The sequence below is a fragment of the Hoplias malabaricus genome, chromosome 3 (genome assembly GCF_029633855.1).
Source record: "Hoplias malabaricus isolate fHopMal1 chromosome 3, fHopMal1.hap1, whole genome shotgun sequence".
Lineage (NCBI taxonomy): Eukaryota > Metazoa > Chordata > Actinopteri > Characiformes > Erythrinidae > Hoplias > Hoplias malabaricus.
This window is the reverse complement of record NC_089802.1, coordinates 33,581,483-33,605,480: the sequence shown is the minus strand read 5'-3', so window position 1 is coordinate 33,605,480 and position 23,998 is coordinate 33,581,483. Positions and strand designations below refer to the sequence as shown.

At 37.3% G+C, this 23,998-nt stretch overlaps 2 protein-coding genes across 5 annotated transcripts in view; both read left to right on the top strand.

Moving 5' to 3' along the window:
• The first annotated feature begins 2,650 nt into the window (after window positions 1-2,650).
• On the top strand, window positions 2,651-15,466 carry tubgcp2 (tubulin gamma complex component 2). Of its 4 annotated transcripts, none has more exons than XM_066664715.1 (18): window positions 2,651-2,713; window positions 6,840-7,006; window positions 7,141-7,269; window positions 7,479-7,655; window positions 7,753-7,912; window positions 8,426-8,633; window positions 10,310-10,509; window positions 10,603-10,792; window positions 10,905-11,050; window positions 11,161-11,341; window positions 11,570-11,750; window positions 11,981-12,153; window positions 12,284-12,412; window positions 12,826-12,946; window positions 13,063-13,206; window positions 13,368-13,496; window positions 13,718-13,881; window positions 14,317-15,466. In XM_066664715.1, the coding sequence occupies exons 2-18, from the start codon at window positions 6,857-6,859 to the stop codon at window positions 14,396-14,398; spliced, it is 2,664 nt and encodes an 887-aa protein (XP_066520812.1). In that variant the 5' UTR covers window positions 2,651-2,713; window positions 6,840-6,856; the 3' UTR covers window positions 14,399-15,466. The 4 variants fall into 4 exon arrangements, with proteins under 4 accessions (XP_066520812.1, XP_066520813.1, XP_066520811.1 ...); XM_066664716.1 differs by having other exon boundaries at window positions 2,691-2,705; XM_066664714.1 differs by lacking the exon at window positions 2,651-2,713 and adding an exon at window positions 5,907-6,001.
• A 789-nt stretch (window positions 15,467-16,255) lies between these two features.
• The window catches only part of myof (myoferlin), a 39,919-nt gene continuing 32,176 nt past the window's right edge, over window positions 16,256-23,998 (top strand). Inside the window, exons 1-3 of the mRNA XM_066663540.1 lie at window positions 16,256-16,427; window positions 17,389-17,444; window positions 17,953-18,044. Coding sequence (XP_066519637.1) covers window positions 16,340-16,427; window positions 17,389-17,444; window positions 17,953-18,044 — 236 coding nt within the window. The 5' untranslated portion in view covers window positions 16,256-16,339. The remainder of the gene's footprint in view (window positions 16,428-17,388; window positions 17,445-17,952; window positions 18,045-23,998) is intronic.

Here is a 23,998-nt window from a genome sequence, read left to right as displayed (position 1 = left end):
CAAGGAAGGATTTGGGAAAGGTGAAGAAGGACTTTTCAACATGTCAGCATGTGAAGATCAAGTGATAATTAGCACAGTGTTAATTGGCTTCAATGCCCTTTCTTAACTAGGTACATTAGCCTCATAACTCCAGTGATAAACTAAAAAAGTATCCGATATTTTGACTGATGAAGAAATTTAGTGCAAATAAAATATATATATTTTTTAACAAAATGTTTTTTTAGTAGAAACACTGAATTGTATACCATCATTAATGTATAATTTAGGACTTTTAAAGCCATTTGCTGAAAGAAATAATTTTATACACATTTTCTTAATCTGAGCTTCTTTAGCTTGACAATAACTGGGCTAAAAATTTATGGAAATGTGTCCATGTAAAATAAACATCTTGCCAACTGTATTCCTAAATCTACAGCAGGTGTAGATTAAATCTTCTAGAAAGACAAATATTAGAACTGTGAGCAATTTATTGCATTCAACGAAAAGAACATTCATAGTCTGGAAGCCAAAGGAAGCAACAACTGTATCGCTATATAGCAGGCTAATAATCCTTTCATACATGAATTTCTAGGAAAAGTATGAAGGTTAGAGCAGACTGCTAAGCACTTCATATTTTATGGCGGATCTGGATGAATAGTTTCAAGTGCTGTTTCAAGTGACAATTTTCTTGGACCTGTTTCCTTCAACTCTACTCAATAACTGAATATCAGAGGTGCAAATACAATATCAGGACAAGACAAGGATAAACTGAAACAGAGAGAGAGAGAGAGAGAGAGAGAGAGAGAGAGAGAGAACGAGAGAGAGAGAGAGAGAGAGAGAGAGAGAGAACTGCGGTAATTATCAGAGGAGCAGGTTAAAGCCCTGAAGCCCTAGAGTGCTCTTAAATGTCAAACTAAAATGAAGAGAAGGACAGGCAGCTTCAATTGTACAATGTTGAATCTAATAATATTACTCTCAACAGTCAATACTCATATAGTTGCCTGGAAATGTTTGTGTGCCCCAGTTATGCTACATATTTTGTTGATTTTCTAAGTGAAAGTAACACTTTCCCTTAAAGAACAAACTTCAAATACATTAACATTTAATTTTTATGTGTAGCGTTGTCACAGAATATTTAAATGGGAAGCATGTTTTCAGTTGTACTGGCTGTTAATCTACTGACAAGTGCTATGTGGTCACTAACACAGCAAACTCTCAGCCTCACACAGGAAGAGAGTGATCATAGGGACATAAGAGAACTTAATGGTGGATAAAACAAAAAGGTGGAAATAAGCATAAACACAACTACTAGAACACACACACACACACACAACCCACAGTGCATCCAAACAGCTGTATACAACTACAAACTCATAGAAAACCCATTGTAGCTTGAAATCCTCTTTGTTCCATACACACACAGCTCATTGCATAATCATCTGACTCCACATAATATTTACTTAGAAAACCAAAAAACATGTCTTTTGGCCAGGGGGGTTCATCAATTTACACATGCCTGCACATAACGGCCAACACACATATATGAAAATGTGTAACCAAGAGTTTTCCTATTCCAAAAGTAGACAACTGCTGATCTCAGTGGCCTCAGAGTAGGTATCAATACTCTATGGCAGAGTAGTTAAGTCTGGAAAAGGTTGTGCGAAATTGCATGGCATTAGCAGTCTTTGCAGGGTATTCATTTCCTGCATCATCCATCTTGGGCCTTCGCTATAGCACAGGGTTGAGTGATTTTTTTTTTTTTTTGATGCTCTGCAGACATCATCAGTTCTCCAAACTCCACCAGCCTGCCAGCACATTAATATATAAACCTGATAAATCTGCATTCTGTGCTGAAGCTTCCTTTTAGGGTTGCCTAAACTATGGATATTCATTAGGAGCATACCTGGGGTGTAAGTAGAATTAGAACACTGCAGTGTAGCTTATTACTACTTATTACTACTAAGAATTTAATTAACCAAACAATTGCTTATAAATAAAATTACAGGAACGAGTTTGCTAAAAAAAAATTAACATGCAAAGACAAGGGTATCAGTTGGAAGGTTGTTTTTATTCACTTCTATAACAGCTTTTAATTATATGTGTAGTATTTTTACCTTTAAATTTACAGCTTCAATGTCCTAGCAATAGTAATAGACCTGTAATAGGGTGAACAGAGCCTTGCTATTGCTCCAGCACTGCAGCAACTGCACTCTGTATCTTCTGGGGGAGAGTAGGACACACCCCCGTCCCTCCCCAATCCCTCTTGATTTCACAATTGTTCTGTAAAACTGACTCACGCTGTCCAACTCTAGAGGGAGCCCAGGAGCAAAATTACCAAATCTTACCTAGTGTTCTTTTAACTAGATTTGAATTTATATCTTAGATGTAGGAACATGAGTGAGTATTTGCTGAGTAATTGTGAGTATTTGATGGCATTCAACATTAATGAAGTTAGATGCTGAAATTGGATAATTTGTTCTTTCCAGAGAACATAGATGTTACAAACTCTGGGTGCACAATTGATGCAGCTTAAAGAATCTATATTCAATATTTAGGAGTATCTACAAATGTTTGGTTTTGTTTCAGTTTAAAAATTAAACACTGAAAACACAACAAAGCCAACTCAGTTCTTCCACCATTGCTTTTGTTTTTCAGGAGTAACTTATAGTCAGGGGCTAAGAAGATCAGCTCATTTGGGGGTATCACATAGGGTTTGGAATGGATTGGTGAGATGGTACTTCATTTTCTTCTTTTTTAATGCAGGTATTTCAGGCAGTGTGTCATTAATCATACAGAGCCGTGTCCCTGGAGGTGGTGTGATGCATTGTGCTTTGGGGACACATTTTACCCTGTTCTCTATTCACAGCTCAGCATTGACATGCAGCTCAAAGCTCTGGTTCACAATTACAACAGAGACTCCACCAGATCCATATTTACTTATTTTTCAGAACTTAACAGTTGTCAGCAAGAGCGAGTGCTTTCATGTTTGAATGCCTTTAGAAATGTCTCTACCATTTGAAAAACACATAAAAGCATTCATCCTTCAGCAACTTGTGACGCACCTCATTGGGCAGCTTTTAACTGCAGTCTATTTGATGTTCACTTAAAAATATCTGCAATTTTGAGTCATGGTAAAAATAAATAAATAAATAAAAAGTTGTACTTGTATGGACAGTACAAAGATTAAAATTACTGCTTGTAACTTTAGGATAGTTCATTCTATGACAAGTTCATAGTATAGAGTTAATAGTGTATTAATAGTGAAGGTTTTGAATTTGTGAAGATATTATTGCTGGTGATGTAGATTATAACCACTTGCAAATTGCAGCTGCGATAAAAATCGTTGGATGAAAATATTCATAAGCATGTGTTCATAGTATTAAGGCAGTTTGTTGTATTACGTGAGGTTGTAGTACAAAGAGAGGTCATACCTGCCCTCCATTCCCAGTATTTTGCTCTACTCCATAGCTTCACACTGCATCTCTGGCACCTGTCTTCCCCAAGTAGCAGCTCCTGGATATTTGATAGGACTGATTCAGCAGACATTAACTAAAGACCTCCATTACCTATACAGACTCCATGGCTGATTCAACCTGCAGTTTTAAATAACTCCTTCCAAGGTTTCCTTGCCACTGTTGCCTTTGCCTTGCTAACCTGAGGTTATTAATTTCAATTTTGTTTTAATTTTCAATTTCTGTAAAACTTTGTGTGTAAAAAAAAGCATTATAAATATAAATTTGACTTGAATTGACATATTACACAAAGGGTTCATGGCATATAGAACTTTTATAATAATGAATATTAATTAATAAATATTATGACTTTATTGCATACATTTCATCACATAAAACGATTCAAAAATTAGATGGCATTATAGTTTTTTAAATTAGAAGAAAGCAAGACTGCTCATCAAGGTGCTCTTGAGAAAACTTAGCATGTAGTGTTAAAATACATATTGACAGCCAGTGTCACTAAACAGGTTTGAAACAAAATGTATAATCGATTGGAAGAATGATAGCTACACTATACCAATAAGAGTCTTTGGGCATGACTCCAAGTGCTGCCATTGATTACATCAGCAATATGATTGAAACTGTAAATCAACCTTGATAAGAGCATCTGTGAAAAGCCATAAAATGCAAAGGACCTAACAGGCCTCTCAAATCACTAGGTGCTGACCAGAAAGCAAATAGACTATAGTAAGATGAAACAAGTAAATTTAGCTCTTATGCTGCCTGTGCTTTGACATGTTCTGTCTAGACATTATACTTATTTTAATTATTTACATTTTTAATTAGTTTGCTGCTGTTTTTTCCTCAAGCAATTTTTTCAGAAGGTTAATCCAATGACTTGTGCATCTTAAGACTAATTAACTACCCTGAATTCCAGAACTTTAAGGCTAGCACTTTTATCCAGTAATAATACATGGTAGGTTGTGATTTGCATAAAATATAGTTAGACATTTTAGTAGCTGTTTTAAAATCTCTTTTTCATTTTTATACACATAATCACACAATGAATTCTTTCTCTATAAAACTATAGCGTTTGGAGTATAAAAACTGTTTAGAGCACAAAGAGATTTGTAATAATTTCATCCAAATAAGAAGCACATAAATAAAATAATTAGCATGCACTGATGGCTGATATCCCCAAAAGGATCAGAAGCATCATTATCATTTTGTTGGCTTTAATTACAGATGACTGCCAGAGATAAAGCTCAGTATTATTCATTATGCTCTTTACTCTAACATTATCCAGTCTACTGGGAATAAACATATTTTTGTATTTATTGTTTCGTTAAATTCAGTGTTCTGAATGTAGACCAACAGGCCTAAAGCAGGAAGAAATATGAGGAGTTCTCTGAAGGGATCTGCTTATGTAATGTCTTTTCATTTCATTATCTGTCTGTTGCAAATGTAATTACTTTATTCATTGCCGTCTCATCCCCTAATTTTCCCTCTTCTTTATACACATCCGCTGGTCATTCTCCCAGCTGCATTCAGCAAGTTTGGCAACATTCAGTGAAATTACTAATTAGTTTCTCAAATATTTCTGTACAGTGACTGAGGTATAAACAAAGTCATTCAGAGTGGCTTCATTTGAAATGGTTTATTGTACAGAAACTTGAGTTAATAGAGATCACATATTATATAATCTGGGCAGCATGGAGGCACAGTAGGTAGTGTCGTTGTCACACAGCTCCAGGGCCTGGGGTTGTGGGTTCAAGCCTCGCTCTTGGTGGTTGTCTGACTCACACACAGTGACCCCAGGAGAGAGGCTCTAAAGCAGCTCTCCTGGTAAATAGCCAACATTATCAATTAATCAATATTTCTTTATGTAGCGCTTTTTATAACTGATGTTGTCACAAAGCAACTTAACAGATTTGGTATCATAACTATAATAAAGCGCCGTGTTAGCAAGCTGAAGGTGACTGTGGCAAGGCAAAACTCCCTTGAGGCTAGAGGAAGAAACCTTGGGAGGAACCAAGACTCACAAGTGGGACCCATCCTTCTGTGGTCAAACTACTGATAGAAATCACCAGTTAAGTAAGTCATAATGCTACAGTGTAGCTAGTAGAGAATTGATGTAAGAGTGATTAAAATAGATCAGTTCATGATATTTAATATCTGTATTAATAATCAGTCTTTGGTAATGTATTCAGGCAATGTACTCAAAGCCATTAATGTTCTGCTTGGGGGAGATTTTAGAATCAGACATCTGGTTACTATCACCACCACTGTGAATATTTCTGACTCTGTAAACTCTAAAACTGACGATTTTACATCAAATTAATCCCAATTACTTTATTTATATATTAACTATAAGATTTTTAGACGAGTTTACATTTCGACGTCTTTCTTTTTTTTAATAACCGTCACTTTTATATTACTTTTATTTTGTAATTCTCATAGTTTTGGCGGGTCCTTCTGAAAGAAAAAAATCCCACCCTAGAGTCTGACGTCACGTTAGCGATGCCAGTGTTGTTAGCGCATTAGCTGGATTCTCCTGCAGGTGCAGAAAGGTTTGCCCCACTATATTGTGTTTATTTGAATCCTGTTAGACGGTAGATGTACATTGAGTGTTTCAGCTGGTTGAAAAGTATGGCTTTCTTAAGGAGCCCGGTTGTCTTCATTGATTCTAGCCTCAGCTAACGGGCTATAGCTAGCGTTCCTATAGCCTGCAGTAATGTAACAGTAAATGGTCGATAAAAACACAACATTGCTGCGTTTGCTTCCTGCATACATATAAATTCAGAACAGCGTCCTGACGAACTCCCCTGCTGTTATACCTTCTTGAATTTGATTTAGCAAATTAAGCTACAGCGTCTTTTTACCGCATTTTATTCCTGTAATACATTTTATAAATTTATGTGAAGACAGAGTTGTCAATTTTTTTCCAGTCATGTCTTCTACTTTAATAAACCATTGGCGCCTGATAATGTTAACTGCTACGCTATTTAAGGTGAAACAGAAAGAATGTGAAACCACTTTCATCTTCAGCAATCACAAATGACACTGAGACAGCATACATTTAGAGGATTGAAGCATTGCTGGAAGGAGATTTTAGCAACTGGACCTCAAAATTTAATAGAGTACCCCTGGCATATAGCTACATCTAAGTCACCTTTAAAGCATTGGGGGATTTTATTTAATTTAAATGAATTCTAAATGTGTTTTTTTCTTCTGATGAACATAGATAAGTTTTTAGATTTTAGACATGAACTCTTGAACCCCTACAAAATTTGGTGCACAATTTCTATTTGGTTTACACAATAAATTTACCACAATTTAGCACATGCCACAAATCTAAATCTCTCCACTGTAATCATAGCAGTGTGTATTCTTTTGTTTCTACTGCAGGTGGTTGGTGCCAAATCATGAGCGAATTCAGGATCCATCACGATGTGAACGAGTTGCTCAGTCTCCTTCATGTACGCGGAGGGGATGGAGCTGAGGTCTACATTGATTTACTTCAGAAGAACAGGACCCCATATGTCACCACAACAGTTTCTGCACACAGTGCTAAGGTTGGTATTGAAAAGTTCAATAAGAGAAGCACACACTGTGATAGAAAGTAGGATTGGAGGTGAATAAATTGGCATGTTTTACAGACCCTCTTTTTTTAGGTTTTTTGTTTATATAATATGTTTGTTTTTTACAGGTTAAGATTGCAGAGCACTCTAAAACACCGGAGGACTTCTTAAGGAAATATGAAGAGCTGAAGTCGAAAAATGCACGCAACTTAGACCCCCTCATTTACCTTCTTTCAAAGCTCACTGAAGATAAAGAGGTGCCTTAATTTAATCTTCTTAGTTTTACTATACTCCTAAGGAATATTCAGTAGTGGATATTAAAGCTTTGTTTAATCTCGCCATGTTTTTGCAGTTGTAAAACCCTACAGACCCCATACACTTCTTTTATATTTAGATATGGTGAAATTCAGAATCATCCTTTAGTGGACAAAGAGCTGCCGACCTGATTAATGTGCTTTTTCCCCAGACCCTGAAATGTCTGCAACAGAACGCAAAGGAGAGATCAGAGATGTCGGCAAATGCGACATCAAGCAGCACGACATCTTTCAATATCCCCGCAACCAGCACAAAGATGTCAATGCAGGAGCTGGAGGAACTGCGGAAGAAGCTGGGGAATGTCACAGCCAGTTCGAATGTTCCCCAGGTATTTATGCGTTTACAAAGAAGCCATCTGTGGTCTCTGCAGAACATGCCTTATGCTGAGCTCTTCATACTAATCTCACAATGGTTTTCTTTTTCAGTCTGCTGAAGTTATTCGCAAGATGCTAAGAGACAGACACAACAAGAAAAACCCCACACAGCCCATCCCTGTGTTTCCAAACTGGGTGTATGACAGGCCTGCACTGATTGGAGATTTCATCACAAGTCCTACACCCCTGGGGGATCCTGTTGTGGCTATTGGTACATCAGGAACTAAATCATTGTCTGTGGACCTGAGTCTACAAATGCTTAGAGCAATTCGCTAACAAAAAACATGCATGCTGGTGTTTCTTAGTTCTCTTTTCTGCAAACAAAATGATAAAAACTGTATAGATGTATGCATTTTTGAAGTGATGATGACTATTTTTTCTTGTACTTCTCAGGGAAACTATATACTACACATTGTGAAACAAGATAAACCAAATAAGATACAAAAACATAGATTACATTTCCTTAGTAGTTACCCCATTATTGTGACAACTGGCTTGTGTTAGTGGTCTAAATATCTGTTGCCTTATAGGCTAAGCAAAATCTCAATTCAAAATGGGACCTAAATTTGGGGGTTCTGTAAACAATGAAATAATAATTTGAGATGTTCAAGATAAATGCTAGGTGCTGTCTGTATTCTGAATAGTCTTATCATCACTATGTTGCTTGTTGTTCTGTAATGTTGTTTGAGATATTCACAATCTATTATTACTTGGGGGTTTACAGGGACAATGCCATTGCCTGTCCAGGAGCAGGCCTTGGTTGAAGATCTGCTGTATGTACTGATTGGTGTGGATGGAAGAGACATCACAGCTCAGCCTGTGCTTGGCAGACAGAGTCGCTCTTTTATAGTAGACCCTTCTCTGGACATGTCTGTTAAGGAGCTTGTGAGCCGGATATTACCTGTGGCCTCCTGTTACTCCACTATCACACGGTTAGTCTGCCTTCTTTAGTAAGTACAAACCGGATTCCAAAAAAGTTAAGACACTAAACAAATTGTGAATAAAAACTGAGTGCAATGATGTGGAGTTGGCAAATGTCAATATTTTATTCGTAATAGAACATAGATGACAGATCAAAAGTTTAATCTGAGTAAATGTAACATTTTAAAGGAAAAATATGTTGATTCAAAATTCCACAGTGTCAACAAATCCCAAAAAAGTTGGGACAAGTAGCAATAAGTGGCTGGAAAAAGGAAATTGAGCATATAACAAACAGCTGGAAGACCAATTAACACTAATTAGGTCAATTGACAACATGATTGGGTATAAAAAGAGCTTCTCAGAGTGTCAGTGTCTCTCTGAAGCCAAGATGGTAAGAAGATCACCATTGTTGTGTAGAAAGACAGAATGCAATAGCAGAATGGTGTTACCCAGCATAAATTAGCGAAGACTCATAAGTTATCATCATCAACCGTGCATAACGTCATTAAAAGATTCAGAGAATCTGGAACAATCGCTGTGCGTAAGGGTCAAGGCCGTAAAACTCTACTGGATGCTCGTGATCTCCGGACCCTTAAATGTCACTGCACCTCAAACAGGAATGCCACTGTCAAGGAAATAACAGAATGGGCTCAGGAATACTTCCAGAAAGCATTGTCAGTGAACACAATCCACCGTGCCATTCGCCGTTGCCAGCTGAAACTCTACAGTGCAAAAGAGGAAGCCATTTCTAAGCAAGCTCCACAAGCTCAGACGTTTGCACTGGGCCAGGGGTCTTTTAAAATGGAGTGTGACAAAATGGAAGACTGTTCTGTGGTCAGATGAGTCACGATTTGAAGTTCTTTATGGAACACTGGGATGCCATGTCATCCGGACCAGAGAGGACAAGGAATAACCCAAGTTGTTATCAACGCTCCATTCAGAAGCCTGCATCACTGATGGTATGGGGTTGCATGAGTGCTTGTGGCATGGGCAGCTTGCATGTCTGGAAAGACACCATTAATGCAGAGAACTGTGTTCAGGTTCTAGAACAACATATGCTCCCATCTAGACGTCATCTCTTTCAGGGAAGACCCTGCATTTTTCAACAAGATAATGCCAGACCACATTCTGCAGCAATCACAACATCATGGCTACGTAGGAGAAGGATCCGGGTACTGAAATGGCAGCCTGCAGTCCAGATCTTTCACCTGTAGAGAACATTTGGCGCATCATAAAGAGGAAGGTGCGACGAAGAAGGCCCAAGACGATTGAACAGTTAGAGGCCTGTATTAGACATGAATGGAAGAGCATTCCTATTTCTAAACTTGAGAAACTGGTCTCCTCTGTCACACAGTGGTAAAAAATGGCCTTGTCCCAACTTTTTTGGGATTTGTTGATGCCATGAAATTTTGAAACAACATATTTTTCCCTCAAAATGATATTCTCTCAGTTTAAACTTTTGATCTGTGATTTGTGTTCTGTTCTGAATAAAATATTAGATGTTGGCACCTCCTACATCATTGCATTCAGTTTTTATTCACAATTTGTTTAGTGTCTCAACTTTTTTGGAATCCGGTTTGTACTTTAAGTCTCACATAATTAATACATGTCAATGTGTGTTTTTTTTTTTGACATGCTCTTTTTTCTGTATTATGTCTGATCTATATTGTTTTCAATGGCCTTACAGCTTCACTGAGGAGAGATCTTCCTTTGAGTATGGTCAGGTGAACCACGCCCTCACAGCTGCAATGAGGACATTGATGAAGGAGTATCTCATTCTGGTGACCCAGCTGGAACACCTGCACAGACAGGGCATGCTCTCGCTGCAGAAGCTCTGGTTCTACATCCAGCCGACCATGCGCACCATTGAAGTGCTGGCCTCCATTGGTATGCTTGATAATAAGGCAATTGAACCCAGTTTACCCTTACCTGAAAAACATAGCTCTTTGACAAATAATCTCATGTCCTCTCCTCATGCAGCTACGTCTGTGGAAAAAGGGGAATGCATGGGTGGCTCAACGTTAAGTCTGCTTCATGATCGCACTTTCAACTACACTGGGGACAGCCAGGCCCAAGAGCTGTGCCTCTATCTCACCAAAGCAGCCAGCGTTCCATACTTTGAAATCCTTGAGAAGTGGGTCTACCGGGGAATCATTAAAGATCCATATGGGTACAAAAATTTTGAGCATTATTTTGGTTTATTTTAATCCTTTTCTGCACCTTTAAAACTGCTCATTGTATTTGTTTTATTATATTATTTGACAATGCTCTTCTTCTGGTAGTGAATTCATGGTTGAAGAACATGAGCTTCAGAAGGAAAAGATCCAGGAGGACTACAACGATAAATACTGGGATCAGAGATATACCATTGTGCAGCACAAAATCCCATCTTTCCTTCAAAAAATGGCAGATAAAATACTCAGCACAGGTGAGACCTGCAATTCTTAAAGGAGCTAAGTTGCGCTATTAGTAAACGTGTATTTTCTCAGCTAATAGTTTTAATCAGAATCGTCATGGATATTTTATTCTCTTTCTTAGGGAAGTATTTGAACGTTGTGAGGGAATGTGGACGTGATGTCACCTGTCCAGATGCAAAGGAGGTTCTCTACACTCTGAAAGAGAGAGCATACGTGGAGCAAATCGAAAAAGCCTATAACTACGCCAGTAAGGTCCTTCTGGACTTTCTGATGGAGGAAAAGGAATTAGTGTCACGACTGAGGTAAACAATCTTGATCTATTGTTAGTACGTCTATGGCCAGTGTCAGAAGCATGGATTAAGCCTTGTTTTGGACTGAATTTCAGTGCCAAAGATGAGTCACAATTAAAAATCCTTTTGCAGCTGAAGCTTAAGCCTAATGTTAATCTGTGAACTTATCCCTAGTTATTTCAGCTCAAACACAGACAGCTTTAGTTTTGTCTAAACTTTCTCTTTTTCGCTTGTGCTTAGGTCTATTAAGCATTACTTTTTAATGGACAAGGGAGACTTTTTTGTTCACTTCATGGACCTAACAGAGGAGGAGCTGAAGAAGCCTGTTGATGACATCATCCCTCCTCGGTTAGAGGCTTTGCTGGAGCTGGCTCTGAGAACGAGCACGGCCAACACAGACCCCTTCAAAGATGATTTAAAGGTGCCCTGCTTAAAGGATATTTGTCTCTGCCTTAAGATATGCCTAAACTCAATTTGTGTAATTTAATATCCCTTGCCGCGTCATAAGCTATTAGCTATAAATATATAGCTTCGCTATGCCATGGAAACAGTGTTTAAAATTCACAAAGTGTCATTAACAGTCTGTTTAACAGTTCATTTTGATACCTGTTGGAAGTAATAATGCTTGGAAATCTTCCTGTTTTTCTCCAGATCGACCTGATGCCCCATGATGTCATTACTCAGTTGTTGCGTGTTCTGGCTATAGAAACTAAGCAGGAAAAGGCCATCATCAATGCAGACCTCACTGACGTGGCTCTGAGTGGCCTGGAAGCTTTCTCTTTCGACTACATTGTGAAATGGCCGCTCTCACTTATTATCAATAGGTACAGTATATGGCTTTGTCATCTTTGTCCATCTAATATTGCGCTGTCTTTAAATATAATTGTGTGTGGCCTCCCTCATTTGAATATGAATAGAGTTGAGGATGCTTTTGTTTTTATTCTCTTCCCCCAGGAAAGCACTGACAAGATACCAGATGCTCTTCCGGCACATGTTTTACTGCAAACATGTCGAGAGGCTGCTATGCAATGTTTGGATCAGCAACAAGTCTGCTAAGCAGTACTCCTTACATAATGCCAAGTGGTGAGAAAGAAGTCTATCTTGGGCCTTTACAGAATGGCGCGAAATGATTATATAAATCAATTACAGCAAAATCCAATTTTATAAGATTGTCCGGGACACTGAGAACACTTTTAAAACAACAAACCACTGTATGGCATGAAAGATTACAGATTTAGGAGGATTACAGAGTCTGAACAATAACAATTCGTGTATATTAACTGATAGAGATGGCATATTTTCTATTTTGGGCTACTGTGGGTCTGTTTGCAGAAAAAAAAAATTCAGATATATTTGTTTCCTTTTTTAGTTCTTAAGTGTATTATTTGTCTATTCCTGTATATCATAAGATTATAATTCATCATGTACTAAAGTGTATAAAGTTTTAGTTTGTATCTGAATATATATTCTTGTTTTCTTCTATGTGTACAATGTAGGTTTGCTGGTGCCTTTGCTCTCAGGCAGCGCATGCTGAACTTTGTCCAGAACATCCAGTACTACATGATGTTTGAAGTCATGGAGCCCACATGGCACATCATGGAGAATAATCTGAAATCAGTGAGAACACGAGACATTAAATTCTGTTTATTATATTAATATTAGATGATGATTCTTCTTCGAGGTTGATTGAAGTAGAAAATGGTAATAGGTGGCTCATTTAATTGTTTTCGCAGGCCTCCAACATCGATGATGTGCTTTGTCATCACACAAGTTTCTTGGATAACTGTCTGAAAGACTGCATGCTGACCAACCCTGAGCTCCTGAAAATCTTCTCTAAGCTTATGTCTGTCTGTGTCATGTTCACCAACTGCATGCAGGTGTGTAAACAACGTACAGCAGGCCAAGGTCAGAAATGCATACAAGAATATATTTAAAATAAACTCCCTTTTGGAAGGGAGGTGCTGTTTTTGATCCTTGTGGTATTTTGAACAAACCAAGTCAGAGATTTTAATTTTTAATTGAGGTCGTTTTGTTGTAGCGGTTCACCCAGAGCATGAGGATGGACAGCGAGATGAACCGTTTAACTCTGGAACATGGAACAATGGAAGGCCCTCCCACTCAAAATGAGCGCACTGAGGAGGCTGAAAAGAAAAGGCTTACTTCTAAGGTAAGGACTACCTCATTGTGTTTCAAATAATTAGACCTAGACTATAGAGCTGGTTTGGAAGCTAGTAAAATGTCAGTATGCCTTATTATTATTATTATTTATATGGGTCCTGTCGGACAGATTAACAGAAAATGGTAATATTGCAGTTAATATTTACATTAAGTATAATATCTTGGTCAGAGAAGAGGAGTATTTATCCTACTCACTGTCCTCGTCTGCAGTTTTTAGCTGAGCATGTGGATTCACTGCAGTCTGACTCCAACATTGAGGCCACAATCAGTAAGTTTGACAGTAACTTCAGCACGTTGTTGTTGGATCTGCTTGACAAGCTGAGCATCTACAGCACCAACGACTGTGAACACAGCATGATCAACATCATCTACAGGTGAGTCAGCCCTTGAGAGTGATGGGAAATATTTTATAGTAAAAGAATTAGGGTGAGAATTAATTAAATACAATTTATCTCCTTGGTTAATCAACTCTGTGGTTTATCCTGCAATTCCAACAATAAACAGAGTATTCCCAAGTCATTAGCCAGCCACTGTTGGTGCTTTTTTCAATGAGCATTGCTGAGCAAAGAGGAATTAGCTGGAAACTGTAGATTGTGTAGGAATGTACAGAGGGGTTTTTTCCTAAATATTTTTTAGGGTCTTTAAATGTTTACTACGTTAATAAAAGATTTCTCATGTTTTATTGTAAGTGTATATATACAATTATTAATCTTAAAAATAATTACTGTACTTACTTGAATAGTTGAAGAGACCCTAAAAGTAATAAAATCAAATAAAAATCCATAAATCAAAGTTGTCCTTTTTCTCAGGTTGGACTTCAATGGTTTCTACACTGAGCGATTGGAGCGGATGGCTGTTGAAAGAAGTCAAAAGGCTGCTGCACAGCACTGAGGAGCTTTTAAAGTTCATGGACTTGATGATAACGACAATGATAATATTCACAAATACTATATACGAATTCAAAGATTTGTGAGAATTTTGTAAAACCCACTGTTCTCCTCTTTTTTTTTTTTTTTTTTTAAAACTGTACAGTAAAATTAATGCTGTGTAATTCTGTCTTTCCCCTGTGCAGCTGAAGTAGTTGTATTGTAACATAAGCAATTTACTTTGAGGAAAATATCATATAAATCTTAACTTTACCTCTTTCTATTTTTTTTTTCTAAATACATAATATTGTATTATTTAAGTGATATTCACTGTAAGGTAGAATATTGTGGCAATTGCTACTGAAGTAAATAAACTCTAGCTCCGTTTCTGCTCATCGATACAAGTTAAGGGCAAGGGGCAGGTTTTGGGATGTATATTAACTTTAAATGATCTGACTCTTATAGATTATAACTTCACTCCAATCTATAGTGAAGACTCCGATTTATGATTGTAACAAATCATATTCACAATGAAAAACTTGTATAATCTAGGTCAAATTTTAAGAGGCTAAAATGATTATCTCTGAGCTTGAATACAAAAGCCTAATCTGTATCAAGGAAATGGAAACATCTGAATAGACTAGTATAATAACATAGACTAACGTGTACCGTGCAGGAACCACTCTTCTGGTTAAGCCATGTAAAATTACACGTACCCAGTTAAGTCTCAGGAGTTTAACACAATAAACTAAATACAATTAATGAAGGAATCCAACATCAATCAAGAAAGAGATCATAAGAACAGGGGAGGGTCCCCCTCTTTGTATTCAGTGTTCACACCTCTATACACCTTGAGCAGTTTACCTTTTATGTTTCATGATGAGGTTAACCTCATCACATCGTTGTGTTTGCTAGGCCAAGGGTCAGCCTCATCACCTATCGACTATTTGAGTGTTTGTTAGTCCTAGGGTTAATCTAAAAGCCCCATGGAACCGCTCCTGCTGCCTTGCAGTTTTGGTTGGACGTCACAGCTTGACCTCCGCTGTAGCCGTACAGTACATAGAATCTTATTGTCTTTTGTGAACTCAATAAAAGCCTGTAAACATGCATTCTTTACCACTTTATTTTGACTACAAACCCCTCCCCCTTACAATACAGCAATGTATTGATTTGCTGTCAGGTGAAAAAATAGGAATAAACTGAAATAAAGTACTAAGCACACTTACTTTAAATTCTCTCAACGCTTTATAATAGAAGGTACCTTTTATGAATCGTAAGCACCTGGACAGTACTTGTCCTATTGAAGCAGACACAACTGTTTACTTTAGGATAGCAGTAAACCATGTCTACTGTTGTTAAACAAGTTCCACTATATATATAATTTTTTTATCTGTTTATTAAAATTTGATAAATCAGGTAAAATGTTTTGTAGTGAAGGGTTCATCAATACTCTATTATGAAATAAGAGAATTGTAGATATGCTGCTTCCATGTAGATTACCTCTGTGCTCTTGAAATGCATTAATGTGGACTTGAATGTTAATGTGACTCTGAAAACGTTGGTCACCAACAGAGGGCGCCACAGAGCCACCGATAAGGAGTGAAATTTGATCTACGTGTGTCGTTATTTATTAATTTACTTTTAATGCGATGCTCGTGGAACATATTAATCTCCTCTTATTTTGTAAATCTGAAATGTTTTTAAATGTGTTGATGTTTATTTTGTAATAAATTTAGACCCTGTGCAGGCCGCATTCCCTGTGTATTCCAGTGTGGAGGAGCAGTTAGTGCAGGTTGGCTGATTCTGTTTTAAAAAGGGGTGGAAATCCACACCCTCCCTTTCACTGCTAAATGAAACAGAAGTGCTCCACTTGGACTTACTTCAGCTGAGGAGAGAAACCTGGAGGATAAATCCCTGAACTCTTCAGTATGAGAACAGGGTAAAAAAGGAAAAAAAAAAATCAGTCATGTTGCGTGTTGTGGTTGAATGCGCTTCAGGACTTCCCAAAAAGAAGCTTGGAAGTCCGGACCCCATCACATCCATTGTGTTTAAAGGTAACTCATGTCAAATACTGTAAGAAAAAAATGGACTTTTCAGATTTGGAAGCCTGTAAAGCATGTCTCAGGGTGTATATCTAAACTTTGGGCACTTATGGGAATTTCAGAGGTGGTCAATCTGTATTGCCTTCTATTGACTGTATTGTGCATGTTGTCAGTTGTCAATTTTTATGGTAATAACGGTGTTGACTCATATATAGTACACATTTAGACTTTTTTATTTTATTTTTTTTTTTACTTTTTTTTTTTTTTTTTTTTTTTTTTTTGTAATGGAAGTATTATGTCACCTGTTTTGGGGCATAGAAATATCACCATGATCTTGTTGTATCTGTTAAGAGAAAGCTCTCTCCCTTAAAAAAATGTAATAATAGAAGCATCACTAGTCTTGCTTCAAATATTCTGGATGTGTATTCCCCTACTGTGAAATATCAGTACCAGTCATTTCTAATGGAAAGTAAACACATGGTTTCTGTTTGTGAGGTTTTTTTTTTTTTTTTTAATGAAATAGCATTTATTGGTTAAACAAGTGTAACCTACATTTAAGGCTAAATTGACAACTAAAACTACTTGATAATAATATATGCAGAAGAAAATAATGACTGTAATTCTAAGCTGTTTTTAGTTGATCTGGTGCTGGTCTGATGCTGGTTTTGTTGATCATCCTGTAGGGTAATGCTAGTTAGCAATTAGCATATCAGTTTCCAAAATAAAACAAGCAAATTTGACTGGTGACCAGATATATTTATCTATACTATACTAATTTATAGCAGTGGACACATTGAAAATTATGTATTTGGCAACTTAAATAAATACAAACCTAATCAAAATATTAGACTATATAGGAAATATAAACTATATTCAAATATTAAATATTTATCTGCTAAATCCTGTTGGGCCTGATTTGCAAGTTCTTAATGAAGACTTTTGCCAAATGTACATTTTATGTTCTTTTTTCTAGGGGAAGAAAAGAAAACACGCTCTGTTAACAGTGAAGTCAACCCTGTGTGGAAAGAGGTGAGCATAGCTTAAAAGTGCCATTTTGACAAAAGCCTAATTTTGGTACTTTTCCATAAAGCTCCCATGTGTTGTGTAGTCTAACAATGATGTCATCCAAGTTACAGGCTTTGTACTCTGTGCTAAATTGGTGAGAATTATGTTTCCATTGTATTTTTAAGCTACATTAGCCTCTTTATGATGTTATATTAGCTACTCATTGCAGTGGTGGAAAACACTGTAAAAGAAGCTAACTTGGGACACAAAACTTTAAACCTGTATATCTATGTACACAGCTGTTATCCTGGGAAATAAAAACCCTTCTAGATCAACAGATCTATGGGACTTTAACCAAATATTGAACTGAGGAATGTGGGATCCAAGGCAAAAAAAAATCACCACATCAGCTATTAAAAAAAATGAAACATGACAAATATCAAAAATAAAGATGCAACATCAATGTATTTTCAACAGCTAAATACTGAACAGATTTGTGAAATGTAATGTATTCTTTTTTTTCTTTCCCCAGACACTTGAATTTGATCTGAAAGGCTCTCCTCTCGATTCCTCCTCTTTTATTGATGTTATAGTAAAAGACTTTGAGACCATTGGAAAAGACAAGTAAGTCCCACACACTGGTGTTCATTTTTCAGTACTGGACAAACAGTGCTTCTTGTTTTTGTGGTGGTTTTGGAGCTGTTTTGGTGCCTAAATAATCAAATAAGCTAATGACGTTAGCTGCTTTAGCTGCAGTTTGGGCTGTCCTATTTTCTAAAGCCACTGAAGCTACTTTTGCGAACCTGAAGTATACAGAGGATTATTATTCTAAATTGAATAGCCTTCACAGGTTTACAGAGTTTATTTTTCTAAGAGAGAAGCTTATTAAACATTACTAAGATGTGTCATCAATGTGCAATGCGTAATGAAATTTAGCAGTTTTCTGCTACTGTAACACTGATGTGGTTGATACTTCATAGATGCTGAAGAAGGGTGTATCTTTTCCATTTGTAATCTAGGTGCATTTTCTAGTGCGCATTTACATTCTGAAGTTTTTAATATTTATCTTTGTCAATAGCATTTGATTATATCCCATGATGTCACAACCAGTATGCAGTGGCTTCCAATTTTGTACTTGGATATTACCTACTAACTTGTTTACGGTTTAAGTGTGTAAATCTGTGAAATGTCTGAGTGCAGGGTTTATTTACATTTTCAATAAGAATTGAGATTGCACTGTTCCAACAGCAAAGGTAAGCAGCCTTCATTTACCAGTATTTTTTCTCCTATTGAAGCATTCCATCATGGGATATCATATTGCAGCATTTAACACAATGCAATTGTACCATTTCTCCAATAAACAGAAACAAACTAAAATAAATTCTAAGAATATCCTTGACCACAGAATACCTCCAAAATGGCAGTAAAAATCAAGTTCTCCTCAGTTTTACATAATGGCTGCGTTCCTGCCTTGTACACAGTGATTCCAAATAGGCTCTGAACCCACCGCGACACTGACCTGAATACAGTAATTACAGACAATGGCTCTATAGGGCCACCATAATATTGCTGTTCTAATAATTAAATAATTCATTTATTCATTCATTATCTGTAACTGCTTATCCAGTTCAGGGTCGCGGTGGGTCCAATTTTCTGACACTTCACGTCAGAAGAGAAAGATTCTCAGCAATCATACCTTAATGTAGATGGGTATTAATGTTGAAAGGTATTAATATGGTTTTTGTACCATTTATGTGCCATATTTAATAGTTACAGTCTCTAATATTCTGAAAAGGCTTTCTGTGTCATACCGCTTTGTGCACTGTTGGACTATGTGTGTCCCTACAATTGGGGCATCTTAAAGTAGATGTGTAGGATATCTTCCTTCTGTATTGCTGTGTTTTTTAAAAACACCTGAACATTGGGAAACTGAAGGATTACTGAACAGACCCAGGTGTGTCTGAAAACTGCATTGTTGGCTCTGTGCAGTTGCTCCACACCCCCCTTCAAACCGCGTTCAGACTTGCTCATGAACATGTGAGCTGAAGAAAAACATTTGGCAACAGCGAATGAACAGCGAAGACATGTCATTGTAGTGACATGTCTTCATTATAATCCACCGTAGCTGCATTTGCACATGCAAATTGTGGTGCCCTGGTCATGCTGTTTTAAGACGATACTATAACTACAACTGCTGGCTACTGATAGCAGCTGAGTGCATTAAGAGAGGATAATAACTAGCCACACTCTATCCATTGAGGCAAGTTAGACTCTGTCTAAATATCATATGATAATGCGCATTCTGCAGACACATGCTATTCCATGGGGGGATTAATAACAAGATTCATTCTGAGCATCTGGTGTGGAAAAGGACTGCTCAGTCCAAACTTTTACACTCCACACTACTCCCAACATTAGACTCACAATGTTAACACTCAGAACACATTTGTTTACAGTCACTTAAAAGCCCAAGTTTGAAATGGTTCACAATTTAATCAAATAAACATTTTAATTTATATCGATTAAAGAAACACTAGGTAAGAACTGTATTTTTTTTACTCCTTTGTCTACCCTTTAGTGTCACTTATTTTTACAACGTTGTAATGAAATCTATGGGGAGGTTACATAGTGCGGTTTCTGCAGTGCTGAGCCCAGAGTTGTGACAACATATTTCAGGTCAGTAGAGCATCACAATTATGCTGAAGCTGTTATTGTTTAGGTAAAAAAATAATTTGTAGTGTTCTTTTAATTTTCTCATAATAAATAATCCAACATCTCTGTATGTGTTGCTGAGTATCTCTTAAATAAGTTTAAACAGGGCTTAAAATTCCTTAAGACCACCATTTTGTGGATCTCGGCAGTGCAGTATATTAGATAATAAATACATTCATTAAATGTGGAAAACTTGTGAATAATTTAAATGAGGTAAATCTCAAACAATCTTTTCCTCTGCGTAACGTCACTTACTCACTGAATATGTTTAAAGAGAACAGAGAAAGGGTTAACACCTTTAATAAAGCCTGAAATGTTTGGGCATGTAGGAAGAAGTGGTGAGGCACTCATTGCTGGTTTATGACTAGAAGAGAACTTTTTGTTCACCATGATGCCAGTGAACTGCAGAGGGTGGCTGAAGCGAACAATAAAGAATTGTTATATAAATGTTATATACGGGAAGTGTTTGTCCATCGAGTCAAACAGGGGGCAAACCACAGGGAAAAAAGAAAAGCTCCTGATAACGTTACAGGAACTGTGGCCAAAAACTGGTACATGAACATGGACCCCATAGTGTTTTATCTAAGTAAGGAGCTTGTCTTTGTTTCCTCTTTGCCAAACTATCCTTAACTGCATACACTTTCCTCAGTCAATCTATATGAACACCAAAAGTTCCACCCTGAGACTACACACTTCATGTGACTAATCCTGTTTCAGCTCAACACACACACACACACACACACACACACACACTAACAGTCTAAAGCAAACAGCAGCCTAGTTAACCTGAATTTTTAAGGCATACTGAACAAAGCAATGAGAACACATCCTAAGACATTGTAAAGGAGACATGCCAGTAACTTTGTCCGAGGAGTGGTGACATGATCTTATGTCACAATATCTGCAAAATGCATCTCAGAAGCATAAAATGCAAGGATCAGAGCTTACCTATGTCACCACATTTGCCTAATAGATTTCAATACTTTTACCTTTAAATGAACATTATGTAATATTTTCACTTTAAAAAAAGTACAGCTTCAAAATAACTGTGATTCTTCACTGACTGGGAGCAGGGAGAACCGAGCCTCTGTCATTGCTACTCTGGACTCAGCACTGCAGACACTGTACTGTGTAGCTTTCTAAGGAGGGTAGGATTAGCTGTGTGGCTTTTAGCATGCTAAACAATACATTAGCAAGATAAATGATCCAAATAACATCAATTGCTATGTAACGAGTTTGAAAAGAAAATCTTGTCCGAAAAAAAATCTTTTTTACATGGAAATGAAATATGTAAATGAAAATATGTCGGTGTCCACAAGAATTTGTGTTTAAGTGCCCAATTAGGAATCTCCTCAGAATATATGCCATGACCATGAACAAGGAAATCGAATGCTGTGAGGTGTTTGTGTTGGAGGGTGCAGTCATGACGTTTGCTTACTCTGAAATAGATCAGTGGTGGCTTGGGTTGGGCATAGCCAAAGTTATTATACTCAGACATACCAGTGTTATTGGCCTACAAAGTTATTATTTCCAAAAGCAAAAGTCAAATAAAATTCTTTATACCAGAATCCAGGCCATGTTGCAGAGAACATTTTCATAACGGTTACAGCAGTGTTTTTCCTGGAGATCTATCTATATTGTGCCATTTGTCCTTCCTCTGACACACCCTAGTCCGCTTCTGAAGGGTATTATCATTATTTAACCATGTGAATCAGGTGAATTATAACAACAAAAAACACAAAAGTGCACAATGCACATGGATCCGAGTCAATGGAGTATCTTAGGCTTAACGGAATATTTCAGCACTTGTCAACCTAGTAATATGCCTCAACTCTTACATATTCTCAGGTATGGATAGTTTTGATGATGGGTTTCCCTGTACTTCAAGACCCAGCAGCATAGGTTCTAGCACTATTTATCAGATAAGGCAAAAACAAAACATTCATGTAATGACCACTAGAGATGTATCAATATCTACAGTATATAATATACTGTGATTTTTTTCATTGTTCAATGGAGCTTAATAACACTAAGCCGAAGCACTGGATTTTGACAATATTCCCTTAACTATTCTTGCATTAGAATTATTTGTTTAGTTTTGAAAACTGTGCATTGGAGATTGTAATTGTATTAGTTGTTGGTTAAAACATTGTGGTGATCTCTCCCTGAGCAATATACATCAGGTTGTTCTTGTTCTGTAACGACCCTTCCCCCTATCAATCAGAATCATTTCTTTTTGTTCCTTCCACTGTGGACATAACCTTGGCAATTAATGTGCTCCTTTAAGCGGGGTGAATCTAATGGCCACAGTATCTGCTCTCACAGGAAGCATGTTCTAGCATTTACCTTCCTAAGACATTGTGTGATTGGTGAGTCTACTGAGTAGGCACTTTCATGTTTGCTTGGAGTTATATGAAAGGCAGTAGACTTAGAAATTGCTTTCAACCTGATTTAAAATCACACCCCACACCCCCCAACACAGCCCCAAAAAGGAAAAAGTACAGTGTACCTTTAAATGTTTTACTCAAGGATATGGAGAGTGGGGGTATATACAATGGCTGCCCTCCACATTCTTTGTTGTCCCCCGGGGTTTCAATCTGACTAGCAGCTAGCTTTCAGTTCAGCTGGCACATAGCTTTTTAACATTATGCCACTGTATATCAGATATTTAAAAGCACATCCTGATGATACTGTATAAATATTGGATCAAACTACACCAACAGTTTAATTAAAGTGTGTACTTAAGACAAACTGCCGTGTCTGTTTTCAGTGAGTGAAGAGCGATTAGCATAGCACAGTGTTTACCCCTCCGACACTCCCAGTCCACACAAATACACACAGACTGCCTAGCAAACATTTTTCTCTCCAAAAGAAAAAGAGAGTGAGGGAATATTTTGAAAGAGGTAAAGGTAAATGGTGAAGTCTGTGATTGTGGTGAACTGGAAGAGTGTGTGTTGTTTACATTGGGAGGAGGTTCCCCTTTAGCCTGACACATGAATAAAATCACAGAGCACACACAGGGCTTTTCTCTGCGAATGGTCAGCTCGCTTAAATTTCTCTGCTCTCTGTCATTCCACAGTTTATGAGAGTGCACTGAGAGTGCCAAATCTCAGCTCTTTCCCTTCATGTCCAGCCCTGCTGGGTGTTCCTCTCTACCTCATTAAACTGAGTCAGTGACAAACTGACCTTGGCTTTTCGGGCAACTTTTTTCTTGTGGGAGTTAAACAATGTACAACAGACTCAAAGAGACCAGAGAAATAACAGAACTGTGCAAAAAATTAGGATAATTGAGCAAACAACTCTCGATTCTGAATTCTGGATGCTCAGGGATGGGGTGAGCTGTGGCTCATTAGCAGTTACAAAAACAAGTGCTCAGACTGGTCATTTAAAATGGGTTGTTTACACATGGTCAGATTCTCAGGAAAACTGTGACTGTGGAGGTGTGTTTTACTGTCACTAAGATGGCTTTTGAAGTTCATTTTCATTGTCTGTACCTTTAGTGACAATAATGTACCTGTTCAGTTCCCTTTTTTCTGACAGTGTATGTCACCTTGCAGTAAATTAACTGATCAATTTCAAGTAAGTAAATTCTAAATCCAAATCTAAAATTAATTTGTACAGATTGATTTTGGTTTAAGTTCTTAAGCAGGACATCAGGACTGAAATTTAATATATTCATATTCCTTTTTAAAATATATTTATCTGTTTTATCCTAGTTTTCTCAGCTTTAATTAGTTAAAAAAACTGAGTGTTGGAGTAGAGGGGGCTTGAAAATATTCTTATCTAACAAAGGGGGCACAGCAGAAAAGGTTTGGGAGCCACTGAATTAATTGTCACCTTAGTAGGTCAAGGTAAGCACATGCTTC

Excerpts from the sequence above, each read along its gene's own strand:
- tubgcp2 (XM_066664715.1), top strand. The coding sequence starts at position 6,857 with ATGAGCGAATTCAGGATCCATCACGATGTGAACGAGTTGCTCAGTCTC. Across the intron at positions 7,656-7,752 it reads CCAGTTCGAATGTTCCCCAG|TCTGCTGAAGTTATTCGCAA; the intron begins GTATTTATGCGT and ends TTTCTTTTTCAG. Across the intron at positions 10,793-10,904 it reads ATCATTAAAGATCCATATGG|TGAATTCATGGTTGAAGAAC; the intron begins GTACAAAAATTT and ends TTCTTCTGGTAG.